Here is a 22,137-nt window from a genome sequence, read left to right on the forward strand (position 1 = left end):
ATGAGGATCCGGAAAAAGGAGACCCCCTGTAATAACTTCAAATTCTCTAATAGGGTATGTGAAAATGTATTTTCTAAACTAGAAAACCCCTTTAAATATGGTTTTACGTAAGAAAATGACCACTAATTAGGTATTTGCAGAGAAAACGTTCGATTTTTATTATGCATGCAAAAATCTATGCGGCATGGACTGTGCAGGTTGAAGCATACCATTACAATGTAAACAGAAAACTTCTGCAGGTTACTGAAAGTGGATCAAATATTTGTGATTCATGTCTGAACCTGCTTGATTTCATACAAACAACATTCTCTGCACAATAAACATTACAGGATGTGCTGTGCATTTTATTAGTATCCGACCCCTTGTGCATTGCACTTGACTTTTATGTAGCTAAGGTTACATCTTGTAAATGAAAACATTTATCAGTGATACAAAAGATGACATCACAATTGCATTCCACTTTTGATAAGTCAGGTTTGTCACTAACAGATAAATCCGTTTCTTTGAAGGCGTGGGAACATAGGTAGAGGGAATGTACATAGTTCACTGTAATCTGACCTATAGCTTTGGTCTACCATAGAATCATTAAAGCTACAGTGCTGCATACTTGTCAAGTCAATAAAGCTGCAGAGTACGCACGTGGGCCTTGATGTAGCAACAGTGAAATCAGAAGTAATGGGTACTAAAGACTGTTGTATCTTTACCATATCACCCTGAAATATATGCTTTACTATATCTATATATATATATATATATATATATATATATATATACTTATATGTATATATATATATATGTATATATATATATATATATATATATATATATATATACATATTATATTGCTAGTATTAATATTTTTATGGAAAAGTATGGGAAGCGAAGTCTATAAATTTAGAAATCCCTTGTTATATACTTAGTTAGGACATGTCATTTTACTGCAGGGGTTTGGAATCCTAAACATGCCCATCTCAAAGCTGTCCGTTTTAGCATTTTGTCTAAAAAGAAGTTATAATACGGTGTACGCTGTATGAAAATTACCAGCGATGAGTCCTGAGAGGAGTCTAGATATACAGGCCTCGGTCTTATCTGAGCATGTGCAGGATGCCGCTAGATTCATGTCAAGAATTTTCTGTGGTAATTTACATACAGTGCACGCCGTAACGTCTTTTTAGACAAAAATGATATATTAGGGCATATTTTGGATGCTAAACCCCAGCAGTATAATTACATACTGGTGATTTATTGACCTAAAATCTAGTGACAGGTTCCCTTTAAGCTGAATATAGATATGCAGATAATTTTGCTAATGTTGGGAATTTATAGTCATAATCAGTTCAAAAATGGAAACAAAATTATTAATTTGAAATTTGTTCCACTGGTCGGCTACATTTACTGCCATTTTGTTATTATGTCTGCCCCATCTATATCAGTTTATGTTCATTATAATCTATACTAATGGTAAAGTAAATGTTGTAGCAAAAAAACATTACATTCATAAATAAAAAATAAATCTGTTCTTGTATGTATTTAGAAAAGGTTTAGATAATGTTGATTGGTTATGGTTGAATCTGTGCAGGGCCAGTGTCAATACCTGGGTTTGGATTTGCGTTTGGGGGACACATGGGAATCTGAGTAAACATCCTATGAAGAGGACTCGCCCAAGGGCCCACATACACCGGGACCTGTCCCTACATTTATGGTACATTTTTTTATACTATATTTCCCCTGCAATATCCACTGATGGACCTGTGGTGATCAGCTAACTACCTGTGGGTCTGTATTATTTGGTATTGGCTCAATGCTGAACAATACATCGATTTGATTTATTGTAACAGGTCAATCTTTTATTTTATTATATATTATACATAAACATCTTGAAAAAAGAAATAAAATGTAGCCCGACGGGGCACCTCATACCACCCAGACCTCCCAACCTCAGCCGTCGAAAGGCAAAAAGGAATTTAAAAAAAATTAGATTATCCAAAACATTAACTCCATTTATCCCGCATGTCTCTGGCAACTTTGTTCTTCCCAAGGGACATGAATCTGGTCCGTGTGTGTTCGTTATTGCATCTGTGCTTTGCGAGTGTCATGCGTTATTCACGCACTTGCAAAGCACATCTTTTTTTTATTAATATTATTTTCAATTGAATTGATGCGTAAATCATGCACAGCACACGGATGTGCATCCGTGTGCTGTGCGTGATTTTCACGCACCCACTGACTTCAATGGGCGATAGGTTCGTGAAAAATGCACCAATATAAGACATGCAGTGAGTTTTACGCAACGGACACACGCTGCGTGATTTTCCTGCGCAGCACATGGACGTTATTCTCGTTCGTCTGAATGAGCCCTTATAGTGCTCTGAATAGTATTCAATATTCAGACCTAAACATTACGTATAGCACAACACGCATAACACTAAGGTCGAATGCGCAGCATAATACAATACCGGCAAAATAAATAAGATTTCAAGAAATCTCATGTACACGCTGCTTTTTTTTTCTGCACCTAAATTGACCTGCAGTGCATATTTTAAAATCCTCAGCATGTAAATTTATCTTGCGTTTCCGCTTGGGAATTGTATCTGACTAGTTCTAAAGAAAAACACACCTATTTCAGCATCAACATGGAAAAACCGCACCGAAAAATGCACGATTAGGTGCGGTTTTCACTTGTGAATTTCCTGCGGTATTGATGCGCATTTTCCGCAGCAAATTACACAACATGTAAGGCCAAATGCACACGATGCGTATTACGTGTAGATTTGCAGCACGTATTTGCACGTATTTGCATGCGGCAAATCGCAGCGTAATTTAACACCAAGAAAGTAAATGAGATTTCAAGAAAACTCATGTACACGCTGTAGTTTTTTTCCCGCACGTAAATTGACCTGCGGTATTTTAAAATCTGCTGCATGTCAATTTGTTTTGCGTTTCTGCTTGCGAATTGTATCTGACTAGTTCTAAAGAAAAACACACCAAAACCTACAGCATCAAAACGCACAAATTTACGCATGAAAATGTAAGAACCCCACCTAAAAATGCAGAGAAAAATGCATGATTAGGTGTGGTTTTTACATGCGAATTTCCTGCGTTTTTATGCGTATTTTCTGCAGCAATTTGCGCAATGTGTGCATGTATCCTAACAGCTCAAGGATTCTACCCCTCTCAGTTTGCGACAAGTGGCGATAACTGGCACGTCGTCGAACAAGAGACATCACACAATCATCCCACATCACTTGATTTTTAAGGTTTCATGTGGCTAAAAAAACTTTGCTTTCAATCTGGCCTTTATGCCCCTCACACATGCCACAGATTGGAGCTGGGTGCTTGAAAATTTGATCATTTGCAGATCTTAGCGACACCTGCTACTTCCTCGATTATCCTTCTTGGTATTGAAATTTCATTGTTGAGGAGTGTAGTAACAAGCCAACCACAGCCAGATACGAAGCTGAAGTTGGTTTCATTCTTATTTACAAGGAATGTTTTTGTTTTTTACTTGTTCAGTAACTATGGAAATCAGTTAAATTAATGGCACCAAGAGTGTGATTTAAAGGGTTAAATCACTTTGGCACACTGATCTAACATTGCCAACACACAGCTCTGACCCATCGAGGGATAGACTCTTCAATATCTCTGAAGATGTCCTGTGGTATCCGGCACTAAGGCATTAGCAGAAGATCTTTTAAAGGGGTTGTCTCATTTAGAAAACCCATTTTCACACACTCTATTAGTGGATTCTTAATTAATAGAGGGCGGCCTTTGTTCAGTCATCATCTCTGACCAGAGTGGAGAGCGGTTACAAAGATGTCTCTCACTCTGGAGGACCTGTCCATACTTTAACCCTAACAGGTAGGTTAACAGAATTACACTTCTCCACATTGAAATTGCAACACCAAGAAGGAAAAGTTTTGTAATTGTGAAAGTCACAGGATCGATAGACATGTTAATGATATGCAAATGATAAAAAAAATGGAAATAAAATATTCCAAACATCTTGATTTATTCGACACGCAGAAATACTCGCACTTACACGTCTTGGCATGCTATCAGTGAGGTTATTAATGGTGGTCTGAGGAATGTTATGCCACGCTGAATACACTTGGGTGCGCAAATCATCAAGATTGGCTGCTGGCTGCTCCCTTTGCAATTGTCGACCAATGATGTCCCAGAGGTCCTTGATGGGAGACAAGTCCCGAGATCATGCAGGCCATGGTAGCACGTTAAGGCCATGCAGGCTTCTCACAGTAGCACAAGCAACATGTGGCCTTGCGTTATCCTGTTGAAAAATGGCCTCTGGGACACTTGAGAAATGGCTATACCACTGGTTCCATAAACAAATCAATGTAACGCCGAGCTGTTAGTGTACCTGAAATTAAGACTAGAGGAGTCCGGCTACTATAGATTATGCCACCCCACATACCAGGAGTAGGACCGGTGTGACATTACCTTGTGCAGGCCTCTTCATGGCGTTGTCCACATCGTCTCCAGACCAGTCTCCGGCTATCATTACGTTCCGAGACAACAGTGCTGAAGAGGAGACCTCCATTCCAGCCTCAATTGCTGTCTTGCTGTGAACCATGACAGACTTTAAGAGCGGTGTTGTGTGGTCAATGGAACATCTGTAGCTGGACGTCTGGCTCGTAGCCCAATGTCGTGCAAACGCCTTCTGATGGTTTGTGTCGACACTCGTTGCCGCCCTAGACTTGGGATATGACGTCCAATTTCGCTTGCAGTACAGAATGGATCACTACACGCCATTCCTCCAATTAGACGTTCCGTCTGTGCAGAGGTTCGCCTCCGCGCACCTCTTGCTATCATTCTGGTTTGTTGTTGTTTTCCCAACCTCCAACGTTAAAAAGCGCTGATATCTCATACAGGAGCGTAGCGATCTTCCAGAGTGATAAACCAAGGTCTCTCAGTTCAAGGATTCTGTCCCACTCTCAGTTTGCGACAAGTGGCAATAACTGGCAAGTCAACGAACAGGAGGCATCGCACAATCATCCCACACCACTTGATCCAATTTTTGAGGTATCATGTGGCTAAAAATCTTTGCTCTCAATCTGGATTTTATGTCCCTCTTACATGCCACAGATTGGAGCTAGGTGCTCGATTTGCATAACCTTACGGCTTGTCCTTCCTGGTGTTGCAATTTCAATGTTGAGGAGTGTATATAATTAATTTTTATCGCAACAAATTCCCAATAGCGTCTTAACCTGGGACAGTTCCAAAGCAGATGATTCAAGGAGCCTGGGTGGGATTTACATTTCCTACATTTTCGAAAACTATACATATTTAAACTTATATAACAGCATTGGAGTATATATATACAGCGATATAGTATTAATAACTGTGAGAATCTATATGAAACAGAGGTAGAAATAGTTTGCACATTAGATAAGATGTTATCCCTCTCCAGATCTGAGATGGAATTACAGTCCTTGAGTGAGCCACCCATTCCGGATCAGTGCAAGGTCATTATCCATTCTCTTCTTTTGTAGTATCTCATACATTTTCGACATACCCTTACTAAATAATAGTTTAAAAAAAAACAACAATTACCAATACCAAGAAAGTTTGAAAAAGAAGGTCTAATGCTAAGACCTTGTTTAATTAAAGCAGATTGTAATTGAAAATACTTATAAAAATCCGGTTACCAGTCAATCATTAAACCCAAATAATTTCATACATTCTTCCAGATAGGCGAAAAGAGATTATAATCTGATCCTATAATTGCCTTTTTAGCTGTTTGTTTTTTCTCTTTTTTTGACATATCAGGAGCGGTAAGAGGTTTTTGTAATCAAAAGATGACTAAACGCACAAAAAGAAATATCAGACTCACTAGTCATTAATCAACCTCTCATAGGACATAGGAGTTTGTATGTCACGAAGGGTCTGTGGACCCACTGGGCTGTACTGCCTTGGCGTTAAGGCAGCTGGCCAACAGGGAGCAGGTGAAAGTCTATAGCTCTTATAGGTAAATGTGGCAGCTCAGACAGCAGCAGGGCAGGCTCGGCTTGGACTAGGCAGCAGGTAGACGTCAGACGAGGTGAAGCAGGTCAGACGTGGATACAGCACGACACGACTTTGGCACAGCACAGTGCTCAACCAGTATGGTATGGAAATGCAAGGAACAGGCACTGGAACAGGAACAGGAAACACACTAGGAGGCCATCACATATACAAACTAAGGAACACAACAACGCTCAGGCATAGAACTAGGGGGCTGGACCCCTCTTATAGTCCAGGGTACTCACGGGTCAAAGTTCATCTACAAGGCCCGGTGCGCACCCTACGGGATCCGGCTGAGGTGAGTGGACGCGAGCGCTGGCGTCTCCTGAGAAGGAGGCTGGGGCCAGCGCTTGACGACTCGTGGCTGCGGCTTTCAGGGGGGGGGGGGAACGGAGCTGACAGCCCGCAGCCACGGACATTACAGTGTATAGGTAATTTTACTCCTTGCACAGGCTCCATACCTATTGTTAGAAAGGCATATCTTGAGAAGTGGCATACCTTGCACTGACTAAAGTGAGGTGTAGAGTCCACAGGTGGCCATACTATTCCTCCTGACCCCGCCATACTTATGAACGCTCAGTTTAGCCAAGCGTGCATGTATTCTCAATGTGGAGAGGGTAATAAGCTCCTGCAAGAAACCTCTTGCAGCAGCTTCTATCCCGTTGGAACAAAGGATCAGGTATTTTGAAGTTCAACATGCCTGATCCTTTTTTCCCTGACATCTGCCAAATGAACGTTGGTTGAACATCTAATACACATTTGACGGTCGGACGGTCCTGCCGAAATCTTAGAGTTCAGTCGATGTAGGCCTAATATGTATGCCAACCTTAAGGGATTCTCCCGTACTTTACCAGTAACCCCCGCAAGGAAGTTTGGACATTTACCATACAGATCCCCAGGTTACACTCTTCAGATTAGTCACCAATTAGCAGTAAGTTGCAGCGCAGGAAAGTAGTTAGACAGAGCTGTGGGTCACAACCAGAAGTTCAACCAGAAACAACAAACCCAGAGGCAGAAACGGAGGCAGAGACAAGAGTCCAGGTCAGTGCGGCGTACTCATCGGCAATATGCATAGGTGGAGCAGGGAGCGGCATGTAACAGGTGTTCTTAATCTCTCTCTCTTCACTGGACAATTTACAATTTCTTTCCTGCACTCTTGCTGGACTTGTCTACCAGACTACCAAAGGATCCTTTGGTGGGTCTAGGCTCTAGCACAATAATAAGACCCGATGGTCCATCAGAAAAAAAAATCTATTTGGATGTAATGATGGGGGTAAGGAAACAGACAAGTGAGCCCTAATCTACCCGCCACTCAGTCCCTGCCTACTTGCAACGACCCGCCCTAGGCGACGGGGTACAACTGGGCGACGGTCCCTACGCTCTTTAAGTGCACGACAGACAAACAGACAAGGGTACACAGAAGCAAGGGAAAAGGGGCAGTTGCCCACGGCAACACCGTGAGCAACAAGAGAGGTGAACGAGCCGAGTCAAGCCAGGAGTGTACGAGGTACCAAACGCAGAGCAGGAGAGTAGTGAACAAGCCGAGTTAAACCAGGAGTGTACGAGGTACCAAACGCAGAGCAGGAGAGTAGTCAGTAAGCCAGGGTCAATATGAAGCAGGGTCAAATGGTACAAGAAGCTGCAGCAGGGCCAGGAAACAAAACGAGAAGAATCACAAGCAAGGAGGAACAGGAAAGGCAGGTATAAATAGACAGAGGGCGGGAGCTAGCTCCGTCTGGCCAGGCTGTGATAGGCTCTCCCACTCCTCAGCCTGCCATCCTGAGTGATGGAAGATGGAAGCAGGTGCAGACTGATGTGCCTGGCAGATCCTTAACTTTGGAAGTGTTTTTCGAGCCAGTCACTTGCCACTAGGATCCATTTCTCACAACCTGTTTGACTTCATTGTGCACTGTGTGTGTGTAAATGTGGACATGTTTTGTATAGCTGGAGGGTGGTCCCCCAGAATAATTTCCTCTGGTGAGCCCCATTTTGCCACGACCTATGTTCTCTTGATTTTCTCTCCAGTTATCACTTACACACATTTTAGTGTATATTTATCGGGCACTTTGTATTCCATCTAGTTACATGTTTATGCATTCTGTACAAGTTGGTCACTCGGCTCAGTACTTCATCTATGGTTGATTGGTCCTTTGATCTCCTGCCCAGGGTTTATTCTTTATTTATTTCTAAAACAATACCACATTTTATCAATAACACAAGTTTATAACAATGAAATAGAATGTATTTTGTGCCACAATGGACACAGAGTAACGTGTTGACATAGTAAGGGCCTGTTGACAGAGAATGATGTTTACTACAGTCGTCGTCTATTATAACATTCAATTCACAATGAACAATTCAATTGCACAATGAGAGAAATTGACTTGTTTATTTTACTTTTATGTAATATATGTGTGCTGAGTACGATAGCCCAAGACTAAGTTATATACAGTATATTAGTACGATGTATTTTATGAAAATGCTACTGAAAGGGTTAATGCTGAAATAACAAGCGCCAACATGCATGCTCCCACAACCCACAGCTCTGCTCCATCTGTGCATCTATTGTTGCTTTAAATGAAAGTTTTTCTAACAGGACAACAATGATCTCTTTCATGTATTTGAAGATTCTTCAGTCACCTGAATGTCACTGTGGATAATCTGAGTGCGCCAGTTTACATGCCATCGGCCTGACATAAGAGTGAGTTGTAAGCTCCATTTCAGAAAGCAGTTACCGTAAGTCTGAAGTAATTATCCATCGCTCCAGATATGATACATCCAGTGCCGAAGACTTTTGTAGCAATCTGAGTCATCCATTTTCTTGCATGACTTCACAGAATAGAAGACAAGCCACCACAGGATGTTAAAAAATAATAAAAAATATCCATTTGTGGAGCAACCTGTCTTTGATGAGCTTTATAGGCTTTGGAGCGCAGGTTTGGTGACCTTTGGTGAACCTACCCTTATTTCTTAGGGAATTGTAAAAATACCAATTCCTAAATATATACCTTACACGGTATAGTTAGAAAAAAGGCATCAAGTTTAACCAGGGAATGGGATGGTTGTATGAGAGTGTGAATCCTAGTTCACTATTGTCGTTGGAATTGTTGCCTTTATAAGTAGAAGTAATTAAATAAGTTCACATGCGGCAAAAAAATCTGTCCCATATATTTGAATAAGATTAATAAAAATCACATGCACTTGCTGCAGAAACAGCGCCATTCAGATGTATCTAAGATTTTTCATCTGTAGAAATGTCTGCACCGAACCTGCCGCGTGAGAACATACCTAAATAGAGCAGAGAAGCAACGGGAAGGCCAAATTTGCTGCCTCTTCTCTGTTATCCTGTCATAGCCTTTAAAGCGACCCTCCAGTCCCGGGGCAACATTTTAAATATGGTGGTGTATATGGAGTAATAATATCTGATGCCCTCCAGTTGTGCCCCTCTGCCATGGATCTGCTGTTTTAGGGTCCCCTCTGTGCTGTTCCAAAATGGCCGCAGCGTTTCTTAGACTAAGAGTCTGACACTCCCACTGTTCTCATGTAAACAGTTCCGTCCAATTAGTGAACAGGTGGAGTGTCTTAGACTCAGTCTGAGAAACTCTGCGGCCATTTTGAGACAACACTGAGGGGACCCTAAAACGGTAGATCCACGGTAGAAGGGCGCAACTGTAGGGCATCAGATATTATTACTCCACATACACCAACACATTTGTAATGTTTTCCTGGGACCGGAGTGTCTCTTTATGCATATTTTTACATTTCTCTCCCTATTGCTTAGAAGTTAGAACCTTTTATAAAATTGGTCCTTGATATAAAGGGGTAAAGTGAATTTCCATCTTTCACCGCATGGTTCCACTCCTCGCTTCCCGAATTTTCTTCTTTTGTGGGTGGTACTAATCCTTCTTGCACATAACCAGTAATTGGTGCTGTGCGGGCTCCCGATGCTGCTACCGTATGTAACAGGAATACAGCAGTCATGATGTCCTTGCTCCAAACTGGACACTGAAATTTGTATATTTACATATAGAGATAACATGCTTTGGAGCAAGCGCACTGTGACAGTCCTGATAAGGGCTCTCTTATATCAGTGGTTGCAAATGAGATGGTAGACAAAGTGTTATACAAAGTTTCTGTCAGTTGCGAGACCCTGGAGCTATTTCGCCAAGGAGGCTGCCACGTCTCAAAGGATAACGAAAACTACCAGGAGCCAGCGGGATGACAACAGAGAACAATAGGCTAATCTGTCGAGTGACCGAAGAGAGGAGATGTACAGGCGTATTAATGGATACAGTGGAGAATTGTCATTATTGATGCATCGTTATGAATGAGGAGGAGAATGGATGTAGGACGCAAATGAAAGGATACAGAAGATATTGCCATTATATGTGAGTAGTAAACACTACTGTGCATGCGCCAGAGTCGTCCTATTCAAGTCTATTGTGGTGCAATATTGTGGCTGGGCTGGGAGCTATTAATCAAACAATACGCGCTTCTGAGAACACAGCCAGCCTAATAGAATTATCAAGCGCGGCCACCGCTGCAGGACCATTGGTTGTATCCAATAGTTACCACAAATAAACAAAAGACTAGAGCAAGGAAAACTATACAGAGAATGGTGAAATATAAATAATTGAAGGTATTTGAAGATTTTTATAACTTTGCGACCCTTTAAAAAGTGTACAGTGCAATCGTTGCATTCAAAGAGCCATCCATTTTTTTTTTTTCCGTCAACACAACAAAGCCCTTACAGGCTTTCCTAACAGCACCATTTTGGGTTAAACTTTTTTTTTGGGGGATATGGGAAAAAAAGCTACAATGTCGCCATTTTTTTGCATTTTAAATATACGTTGTGTAAATAACATGTTTATTGATGTTTATTCTATGGTCGGTACAATTACGGCGATACCATACATGTATTTTATGTTTTACTTCTTTTGAACAATACAAACTTTTTTTTAAAATTATTTGTTTTTTCATTGTTGCATTCCAAGAGCCATAACTTTTTTATTTTTCCGTTGATGTAGCCATATGTGGGCTTGTTTTTTGAGGGATGAGGTGTAGTTTTCATTAGTACTATTATGGAGTACATGGGAATTTTTGTTTCACTTTTATTAATCTTTTTTTCGGGGAAAGCAATTCCAGCATTATTTTTTGCATTTTCTTTTATGCGGTCTGCCATGTGGTTTAAATGTTGTGTAAACTTTATTATTTGCGATCGCGACGATACGTGTACTTTTTTTTTTTACACTTTTACAAAAAAAATACTTTTTTCAAAGTACACCTTTTTTCTTTTTACATTTTATTTCACACTAGTTAATTTTTTTAGTCCCACTAGGGGACTTTACTATGGGATGTGCTGATCGCTTTTATAATGCTTTTGTATACTTAGTATAGTAAAGCATTACTGCCCGTCAGTGTAAAACTGCTAGGACCTAATATGGCATAAAGCCATGGCAGGCCTGGGGACCTTTGTTAGGCTCCTGGTTGCCATAAAAACCCATGGGCGTCCCATGATTGCATTAATTACGGCATATAAGGGGTTAAACAGCTGGGATCGGTGGTAACTCTGATCCGGGCTGTAGGAGTAGGAGCCAAACACCCACTCCTCCCAAAACGGGACACCCTAGCCGTGTTTATTACGATGCGCCGTGAAAAGGTGTATTCTCCAGAATATTACCTCTTAGTAAGCATTGTAAAACGGTTATAGGCAGTGGTTAATATTGAGTTTCAAGTATAAACAATACAAGCTCCTTTTACTGGCAGCTGCAGGCATCCAGAATTGTATCATATAACTCTATCCATGCAGGGGACAATATGGTAAGAAATTATTCAGCACAGGTGTTCAAGGTTAAACATATATTACTGAATGACTATGTATGCAATCCAATGATGTTCAAGTGCAAGTTGACCAAAGGTGAGTCTACAATTTAGGCCAGGCACACTGATATATGAAAAAAAGTGCCAGTGCCTATGTTTTCTTTATTTTAATGGGTTGCCCCATCATTTAATATCATTTTCATTGTATAGATCATAAAAATGAATAATGTTTCCTTTTACATGCTGTTAAAAAAATAATCCAGTGAAGAGTTATCGCATTTACTTACATAGTATGCTGCCACCTGGTATTCCTAGTGTGTAGAAATGTGCACATCCACCTAATAATTCTGGTGGGCATGAATGCTCAGTCCATCTCCCCACAGCCAATTCTCTGCATAATGATCTTCTGTTCACTGCAGATCAGCCAATAGAAATAGCTTACTGCCCTGCTTGTCAGGGAAGGAGCAGAGTCTCTGCAGTAGCATGGCAGTAAAGCTGAGGAGACTCCATATCAGCTAGTTAGTTATGACATATATGAACCCTCTCTTTATTGTACGATTTTATTGTAGTTTTATTGTTTCTAAGAGAGTGCATACTGTTGATGTCACACAGTATATACCTTCACTACTCAGGACCCCATGTTACCTTTGTATGATTCATGGAATAACACCTTTAACCCTTAACATTATTCATGCACAAGTTATTTGCTATTTCCCTATAGAAAAGTAACAGTATGCATTACTCTATTGCTTATGATTGCAAAAAGAAAACTGGTTAAAATCCCAGTGTGGTTTCTTACTGTAAATCATGACAACTAAGGCAGTACTGTTTCAACTAAGGCAGTACTGTAACAATAAGAGGTCTGCTAAATTCTTTCCTAGGACAGTTGCATAGCAACATTCCATGAATGCATCAGATGACAACAGCAGATTTTTATCATCTTGTGTGATCTTCTGTTGTCACTGAGAGATCCTCTTGGTGCTCCCTCTCGCTCATAGATAATGCATACCTATACAGTCACATGTTTCGCCCAAAGCTGGAGCTTGGCGCCAAGTGATGGGGCTGCCTCCTGCACGCAACATGGCGGCTGCAGTTAGATTACTTGGGTAAACTAGTTATATTTGTCTTATGGGAAGAAGAAGAAGAAGAGCTGCAATGTGTTAGTTGGTTGTATTAGGGGTAGGGGTAAACAACGATCTGCAACCAATGTGATCATTTTGTTATGGTAGACACGCACATTATCAGCATTAGAGCTCTTCATCGGATTGTTTGCACATCTATAGTCACGTTTATTCAGTCTACTTAGAAGACAAACAAAGGAATTTTCCACAGTTTCCTCTAAAATGATCAATTTAGAAAGGAAATGGTTAAACTATTGATATAATAAAAGCTTCACCATGAAATGTATGTATAATCTGAAGAATCTTGTTTGAAAAGGTGAATATTTAGAATTTACAGATCAGTAAGTTTAGGATGGACAGTTCCATATCCCTGCTTGGTCTTGCACAGGAGAATGTTGAATAGAGAAATTTGCGGTTAGAAAAAGTACTACGCAATGTAGAACGCACGCATCGTATGGTAGTAGGAGCTGCCGGAAAAATACTTTAAAGGGTAAGTTTTGGTTGGGTACTACTGTTTCATTTTGTATAAGGCCCCATGCACACAAACGTGCTTTTGCGGCCGCAATTCCCCTGAAATCCATGGGAGAATTGCGGCCCCATTAATTCCTATGGGGCCATACACACAACCGTGGTTTCCACGGTCCGTGCATAGCCCAGGAGCCCGGACCACAGAAAGAACGGGCATGTCTTATTACGGCCATGTTCTGTGGTCCAGGCTCATAGCAAATAATGGCCGCGGCCATGTGCACGGCCCGCGATTTGCGGGCGGCTCGCGGGTGACACCCCGCCCCTGGCCGACCCGAAAATCACGGCCGTGCACATGGCTACGGTCGTGTGCATGAGGCCTAAAACGAATGAAAATTAATTTATTCATAAGGCATATTTGGGTGGGCATACCCTTGTGCCCAACTAGGCACATACCATATTTGCCTATATAATATTAAGAACTGTGGGTAACACTATCACTCCAAAATTCACATGTACATTTGCAGTTTTAGCATATTTTTTTGAATATGAGAGTTGCATTTCTCAAAAGCACTGAAATGTCCCTGTGAAGCTGACCTAAGGTCTCATTCAGAGGAACTTATTGTACCAAAGTTCAGCTGTCTGTAGTCCAATCTGATTTGGGCCTCATTCATAAGGGCGTATTGTACTCGTATTTAACTATGAGTATTCAGAGAAAAAAAAAACAGACCCCATGCAGTTCTGCTCAACTGGAGTAACAGCACCATAGATACCTAATCATGCCCAATTGAGTGACGCAGGGCTCTTTAAGGGTATGTTCACATGCAGCAGATCTAAAGCAGGAATTTCTGCAAAATATCTGCCACATGTGAACATACTCATATTCGTGTATCAGAGTTCTCTCTTGTAATGAGTTGTGCTGCTGTAGGAGCAGGACAGGTTTTTTTTTTGCACAAAAAACATAGAACAATTAAAACACATATTTGAATTAAACACATGTTTGAATTTAAAACATTGAATGTTCCTACTGAATATCAGAAAGCAGAGATCTTAAAAACCAGGAGGAATTAATACTAAAAGAATATTGGAAATTTTTAAAACTTTTAATTATACAAACAATAAAGTTAATTTGCAGAAACCGGACAACCCATTTAAGGTTAATTTACATAAATGGGAAAACTCCTATAGTCATGAATAATGAAGTTTGGCCAGATAAAGCAACACAAATCACATTTAATCTGTAATGTATTCAAATAAACCAAACTATTTAAAATTCTACATTTCGGTATTAAAATGGGAGCCTTAGGGTCCTATTACATGGCCCGATATAGGCCGTGAATACGAGTGCCGATCAACGAGACACTGCTTTCACAAGGAACAATTATTGGTTGTGTATGAGGACGACCGACCGTTACTATGATCATTCGTCCCCATACATTTCCATCATTCCGGCAGCACATCTGCCTGTTTAAAATCATTGGCCCGTGTAAAAGGGACTTTAGGCTCTGTTCACATATAGTTTTTGTTTTCCCGATATATACCTCTGAGAGAAAGCTGTTATGTGTATATATAGCCTCCCAGAGTAAGGTATACATTTTTGTTAATTTACTGTATGCCCCTATATAGGAAAGAGTAGCCAGCCAACTACACTTTCCTAGGCAGTGAAAATAAAGGTATGCCGAAGCCTATCGGCCCGGTGTATGCCAAAAGGACACTCTTTTGGCACATGCCAGGTGCATCGGGCCATATGGATAAGTTCGATATATGCGCCGGTAGCTTTCTTGGCGCATATGCTAAACGTTATTATAAAGTTATATGTGAACTGAGCCGTACATGGACTGAAGAAGCAAGAAACCACTTAGTCTCAATTTTTTAATATTTTTCCTCTCCATTCTTTTAGTACTGCCAAAGTGATAAACAATTTTCCTTGTCCATATTCTTGCTTTAGGCTATTTAAAGTAATGATTCACCTTTGTTGATTGTCACTTATATATTAGGAATTGCATTATCCGTTATTTCTAATATGCTGCTATCACCCTAATCACTCTCTTTACAACCGGCACTAATTTAGGTAATAGGGAAGATCAAATTCCCTGTGACTGCTCTCCCTGGTACCATCAGCAGAATACAGACTCTGTTTCCTGTGCCGGCATGCTCTGAATGGAGAGAGGGGCTGTTATGATGTGTTGATGGACATTACAACAGTCCTTCTCCTCTCTTCATTGACAGAAAGCAGACACCATAAATGTTGCCTGTAATTCAACTGATAGTATCAGGAGAGTAGCCACTGGGAAATGGACTTCCCTTCCCCTGTCCTTCATATTGCCCTGGCTGGGCATGGAACATTTTGGGTAATAGTAGTATATTAGTGTATAGCTGTAAATCGATCTCTGCTTTCCAGCCTAGTTAAATCCTTTAATTTCACATGATATAATGGGCATAACAGGTAAGCAGAGAAGTCAGAAAATATGGTGATTAAAATGTGCACCATATTTATGAATGTACGAGCTCAGTAGGAAAGTATAAATGATTGTAATAGTAATTAATAGTAATTTTTATATTAAAATGAAAAAAAAAAAATAATCATATTGTTAAGATAACTATATCATATACTGTTTACCAAAGAGGATGCAGTCCACCAGCTCCAGAACAGCATGTATCTAAAGTCCATTAGCACTACATGGTACAGAGCACTGAGATCCTCCCATGGGAGAACTGAACTGGGGGCAGCGATGAGTGACCGGTCAAGAAGTGGGTTAAAAGGCCATGAGACAAAACAAGCTGTGACATTCCTTTCATTTAATATCAGTGGGGGTAGCCTTCCATGGAGGACAACTAATGCATCGTATTATCTTTTGTCACATTTTGCCTACATTTTTAGTAGTTTATTAGACTAAATATTAGCATGTCCTGTAATTACCCAAAGGGTAGAATAGAAATACAAACAGAATAAAGAATACAGTGTAGGTTCCGTCTATATGGGATTTGCTACTGTAATTACGTCAGTTGCTCCTCACTTGCTCTTTAGCATCAGACTACAAACGTTGTCAGCATTCATCCTTCCTAACAATGTGGCGGTTTGCCGTTTGTTGCTAAGGAGCACCGAGGAGCTACAGAATTTTATCCAGGAGAGACTGAACGTATGTAGATGACCACCTATTAACCAATCAGGACAGGAATGTCCAAATGTATTCACTCACGAGGAACCAATGTGTCTATCAATCCTGGTCTAAACCTGATGAAGAAGACTATATGACTCTCAATAGGAGTAAGGTCTTTTGGTTGGGTATGTGATGGGCATGTCTGACTGGAACCTTATTGACATTGACCTACACTGTTCACAATGCTGTATCTATCTGGCTGAGGAGATTTCACAGTAAATAAAACAGAAGTTTTACTTCTCACATTGTTGTTGACAGGGCAAGCACCACTTCCTGCTTTGACGCAGAACGGTAACCAGAGGAGAACTGAAATAATTCACGGTGATGTTGAACTTGGGCAAAAGTTGTGCTTTCATCTTCACAAGAAGAATGAATCTGCCTGTTCAAAGAAGTTCATTGCAATTTATGGGCACAGGAGAGATATAAAGTACTCTAGGCAGGAATTGTACAATTACAACAGGCATCGCTGCCTAGAGAATGGCAAAGATCACGCTCCTCGTCCGTCGGGGGTTTTAAAAGTCATAGGGGCAGATTTACAAATGTTTTCTAATATTTCGACAGCGTAAACGTAGACAAGGCAGTCAGAAGATGCGCCAAAAATATAAAAGTGGTGCACTCTGTATGATAAATTTGGCGCATCTTGCTAGACACATTAAACACTATTCTCTTCCTTATGTAACCTCTTAGTTGGCGCCAAATGTTGGCACAATTTTGGTGCCATATTTTAAGCCAAGCTCCTTCCCACTAGACCACACCCCCGTTCTCCTCTAAGCGACACCCTTATTATCAAGCGCGCTGAATAAACTGTCTAAAACAGTTGATAAATTTGGCGCACTCCCAGGATTCTGGCTTTATTTGAGTCTGAATTTTGGTGCATTTTGAATAGGAAATCTCTGCTCCATTGTGTGTAATGGGACCTGAGGCTTCGAAGTCTGAAGTAGTCTAAAACACGCCTCATATCAAAACTTTTTTCTTATGCATTAATAAAAGGGAACCCCTTTAACATCTGAATAGATTATAAACTGATTTTGTGAACATGATTTTGATTTTGTGACTACCACAATTGAGTTTTGATCTCATTACTCAGTGATTGTATTAGTAACCCCATATATACTGTGTATATACAAGGGTTTTAGACATCTAGAAGATTTGTGAGACTAAAATGATGAGGATGCAGATCATAATGATCCCGGATTTATGGCTAACTTCTACTATGCTTTTTATTTGACAGTTGTGGGAGCATTATTCCTCATATTACGTAAGTTTGGAACAAGCTGCATCATGAGCTAGATACATTTTATGTTACTCATTGGTATGCGTCCAGTTATGAAACACTTCAGTCATGTTATACAAACTATGGGGGGAATTTAGTAACTTTTCTACAGCAGTTTTCTTCCATAGAAAAACCGTAAATGGCAGAAAATTCACAATTTGCGGCCAAATTTGCAACTTTTATGCAGTTTGTGACATTTTTCTAAACAGTGGGCAGAGCTTATCGAAAAGGAACAGGGGCACCTGTGGTCTGACACGTTTACTATAATTTTCCCCAGAAAGTGGAAATTATTGCTGGAAATCTATGCCAGCTCCTGGCTGGCATAAATGTCACTCTGTGACGCAGTGAAAGTGCATCAAATTTATTAAGACTATGTGTGAAGCGCCAGTATTAGTAAATCTGTCCCTTAATCTCTACTCTCTAAATGTAAGCCAAGTGTGACTTTAGTATTTACAAAAAAACTGGGATTTCATAACTATTCGCTAACTAAAGTATATGCACTGGACACAAATGCAATATTTTACTACTGCATAGTAATAAGGGATATGATCTTGGGTCCTTACGCTCTTTCTTCTTCTACTTGAATTCCTACGGACTGATATCTGTAGGCTGCTTCCCGTTGCTCTGCGGCAGCGGCTTCTTCTGGTCCATCAACCTGAAAAACAATATTTAGCAGTTAATATGATGTTTATTAGTATTACTAGACCATGTGTGTTTAGGATTCTGTGGCATGAAAAATACAAAGCAAATCATTACTAATACATGTGTCTATTAAAATGTTTTGTGTCAAGTGGTCATTACTGGCTGGCATAGATTTATCTATACCTGGCTATCCGATCCTGAGGATAGGCCTTCTATTTTCAGGGACTGAAAAACCCCTTTAAACTTGGAGTATGACCATTAGGCCGGATACACACGAGCGTGTGCGTTTTGCGCGCGCAAAAAACGTGGCGTTTTGCGCACGCAAAAGGAACTTAACAGCTCCGTGTGTCAGCCGCGTATGATGCGTGGCTGCGTGATTTTCGCGCAGCCGCCATCATTATGACACTGTTTTCATGTTTGTAAACAGAAAAGCACGTGGTGTTTTCTGTTTTCATTCATAGTTTTTACTGCTGTTGCGCGAATCACGCGCGTCACACGGAAGTGCTTCCGTGTGCTGCGCATGATTTTCACGCACCCATTGACTTCAATGGGTGCGTGATGCGTGAAAAACGCACAAATATAGGACATGTCGTGAGTTTTATGCAGCGGACACGCGCTGCGTGAAAATCACGAACTGTCTGAACGGCCCCATTGACTAACATAGGTCCGTGCGAGGCGCGTGAAAATCATGCATGTTGCACGGATGTATTATACGTTCGTCTGAATAAGCCCTTAGGGTATGTTCACACGACCTATTTTCAGACATAATTCAGGCGTTTTACACCTCGAATTACGCCTGAGAAGACGGCTCCATTACGTCTGCAAACATCTGCCCATTGCTTGCAATGGGTTTTACGATGCCCTGTTCAGACGAAGTGTAATTTTACGCTTCGCTGTCAAAAGACGGCGCGTAAAAATACGCCCGCGTCAAAGAAGTGCATGTCACTTCTTTGGACGTTTTTGGAGCTGGTTTTCATTGACTCCATTGAAAAACAGCTCCAATTACGTCCGTAATGGACGCCGCGAAAAACTTGAGTACTTGCAGTTACGTCTGAAATTCAGGTACTGTTTTCAACGGAAAACATCCCCGTAATTTCAGACGTATTTTGCGTTTGCGTGTGAACATACCCTAAGTCTACAGTCACAAATCCAGACACTATCCTAATGATAAAGTCCACCTTGTTTTGCGGAAGATAGCTAATGCATCAAACATATGGCTACCTAGAGGTACTTATGGACCTAACTATAATTGTTAAAGGCACAGCCGTAAATGACAATTGTTAAAAGAGTTGTCCCATCACGGTAAACCCCTTTTCTAAATGCAAACCTTCTGCCGATCAGCTTGGGTCCAGCATCTGTCAATTAGTCAATGTTGGCCTAGGAATATGCGGTTGGCCAAACATTTTAGCTGCAGTGGAAATGTTGTTTTACATGGCACCCATGGTTGTGTTGAGCCCTCCATATCAAGAGCCCCCTCTATGATGTCTATATGTCCTAATAGGATAAAGACGTGTTCCTAATAGGACAACCCCTTAGGTCCTTTCTTTATTAGACAGAGTGGAGATCCTTTGCACAAAGCGGCTCCCACTCTTTCGTGCTTTGGCATGGTCATGTATAACATGGTCGTCTATCCATTTTATTGGACACCATAAAACACTACATTGGGTTTGGCAGATGAAATGTGTGGTTACCTACAGCTTCCTCCGGTAACAGCTTATTTCAGCAGCAGGACCTGGTTATAGATGAGAGGGCTTGCACTTTGTCTTGTTCACACCGGGTTCTTTGCAGGCAGAAAATTCTGCCTCAAAATTCCGTCTGGAATTTTGAGGCAGATTTTGATCTGCCCGCACGCCGTTTGCTGCATTTTTTGCTGCGTTTTTCGAACATGGCCATTGAGCGCCACAGGCAAAAATGCTGCGAACAGCGCTTTCTCTACCTCCCATTGATGTCAATGGGAGGTCAGAGACGTAAACGCCCGAAGATAGGGCATGTCGCTTCTTTTTCCCGCGAGACTGTTTTTCCGCTCGCGGGAAAAAAACGCCTCCGCCTCCCATTAAAAGCGATGGGAGGCATTTTCGTCAGTTTTTTGGGCGGTTTCCGCGTCAACAAACGTGTAAAAAAACTCTGTGTGAAGAGGGCCTAAGGGTACATTCACACGTCTCGTAAAGAATGCAGAATTTCCAGCAAGATTTTCTGCGTGGAAATTATGCTGCGTTATCGCAACAATTGACATGCTGCAGAATTTAATTCCAACTAGAATGTCTATTTCCAACCGTTTTTTTCTGCAGGTTTTATACGCAGCATGTAGATGATATTTGTTGAAATCTTATCCACTTTGCTGCTACTGCAATACACTGCGGAATTTCCACACATAAAATAAGTTTGGAAATTCTACAGTGTTTGTGCTATATGTGAACGAACCCTAAGGCATATCTCCGATCAAATTAATAAGCTAGAAGATGGGTGTTGTTGGAATTATGGAATTCACCTGAAAGCTGTAATAGATATTTTTACTTTATATAGAATGGAAGGTTTAAATATATATACATGTAACATTTTAACAAATGACATTATAAACATATAAGCTAATGAAAAAATGCAACAACAATACAAAATAAATTAAACTGTAACAAGAATAAAGTAGGCTGTGCTGAAGCAATTGACTAATTTACTTCTGCCACACAATGCAGTTTTGGTGCAGTTTTTTTAATGTCGTTTTTGAAGCCAAAAACAGGAGCGTAAAGGGAGGTGAAGTATATGAGAAATATTCTACATCTCCACTTTTTTTAAGCTACACCTGGTTATGGCTTCAAAAGCTGCCCCAAAAAACTGCACCAAATAACTGCACTGTGTGAATATACATTAACGCGAAGTTGGAGTAATTGTGGTACTTGGGGACAGCAGGACTCCCTGTAGCTGCTTTTCTAGTGCCATCAGAAGAATACAAGCTCCAATTACTGAGCCGTACTCCACTATACATCCTGTGACTATTGTGCATGAATCTGAAGACTCTTAAGCTAGCTTTCAGATTCACATTTTCAAACAATTATTCTACTCCTAACATGAAATACCAATTATAAGAATAATGCAGAGCTTTAGGATCACTCAGGGTACGGTCCCACGTAGCGGTGTCTGCTTGCGACCAAAACCCTGCGCATTTGCCAATGGCTACCTGAATTTGCCATAATATCCGGCAAAATCGTGCGTCAATTTTTGCCATAATATCCGGCCATGGCAAGTGAGCGAGGCTTCGGCCACATGTGGACGCCACTACATGGGACCACGTCCTTAGGGATAAATGTAGTGGTTAATTCTACTGTAATTTGGGTTTTCCTTCGTATCTGTACTGATTCTTACACTCTCAAAGTCAAATTTGTTATTAAGAATCCTTCAAGCTTTAAAGAGGCTCTGTCACCAGATTATGCAATCCCTATCTCCTATTGCATGTGATCGGCACTGCAATGTCGATAACAGTAACGTTTTTTTTCAAAAACGATAATTTTTGGCTAAGTTATGAGCAATTTTATATTTATGCAAATGAGCCTTTCTAATGGATACTGGGCGTGTATTGTGTTTTTAGCAACTGGGCGTGTTTACTTCTTTCACTGCACAATCACACTGTGCTGTGGATCATGCT

At 40.7% G+C, this 22,137-nt stretch overlaps 1 protein-coding gene and 1 long non-coding RNA gene across 6 annotated transcripts in view; one reads left to right on the forward strand and one right to left on the reverse strand.

Annotated features, from left to right (window-relative positions):
- DLGAP1 (DLG associated protein 1) overlaps positions 1 to 22,137 on the reverse strand; it is a 598,634-nt gene that overhangs the window by 31,951 nt on the left and 544,546 nt on the right. For all 4 annotated transcript variants that reach the window (XM_075826387.1, XM_075826388.1, XM_075826390.1 and 1 more), the window contains one exon: positions 18,422 to 18,513. In XM_075826387.1, coding sequence (XP_075682502.1) covers positions 18,422 to 18,513 — 92 coding nt within the window. The remainder of the gene's footprint in view (positions 1 to 18,421; positions 18,514 to 22,137) is intronic.
- LOC142651543 (uncharacterized) lies at positions 518 to 8,873 on the forward strand. Of its 2 annotated transcripts, none has more exons than XR_012847642.1 (3): positions 518 to 679; positions 1,580 to 1,702; positions 8,615 to 8,873. It is a non-coding gene; the product is annotated as an uncharacterized LOC142651543 (long non-coding RNA). The 2 variants fall into 2 exon arrangements; XR_012847641.1 differs by having other exon boundaries at positions 8,646 to 8,873.

This window comes from Rhinoderma darwinii, chromosome 5, assembly GCF_050947455.1.
Source record: "Rhinoderma darwinii isolate aRhiDar2 chromosome 5, aRhiDar2.hap1, whole genome shotgun sequence".
Lineage (NCBI taxonomy): Eukaryota > Metazoa > Chordata > Amphibia > Anura > Rhinodermatidae > Rhinoderma > Rhinoderma darwinii.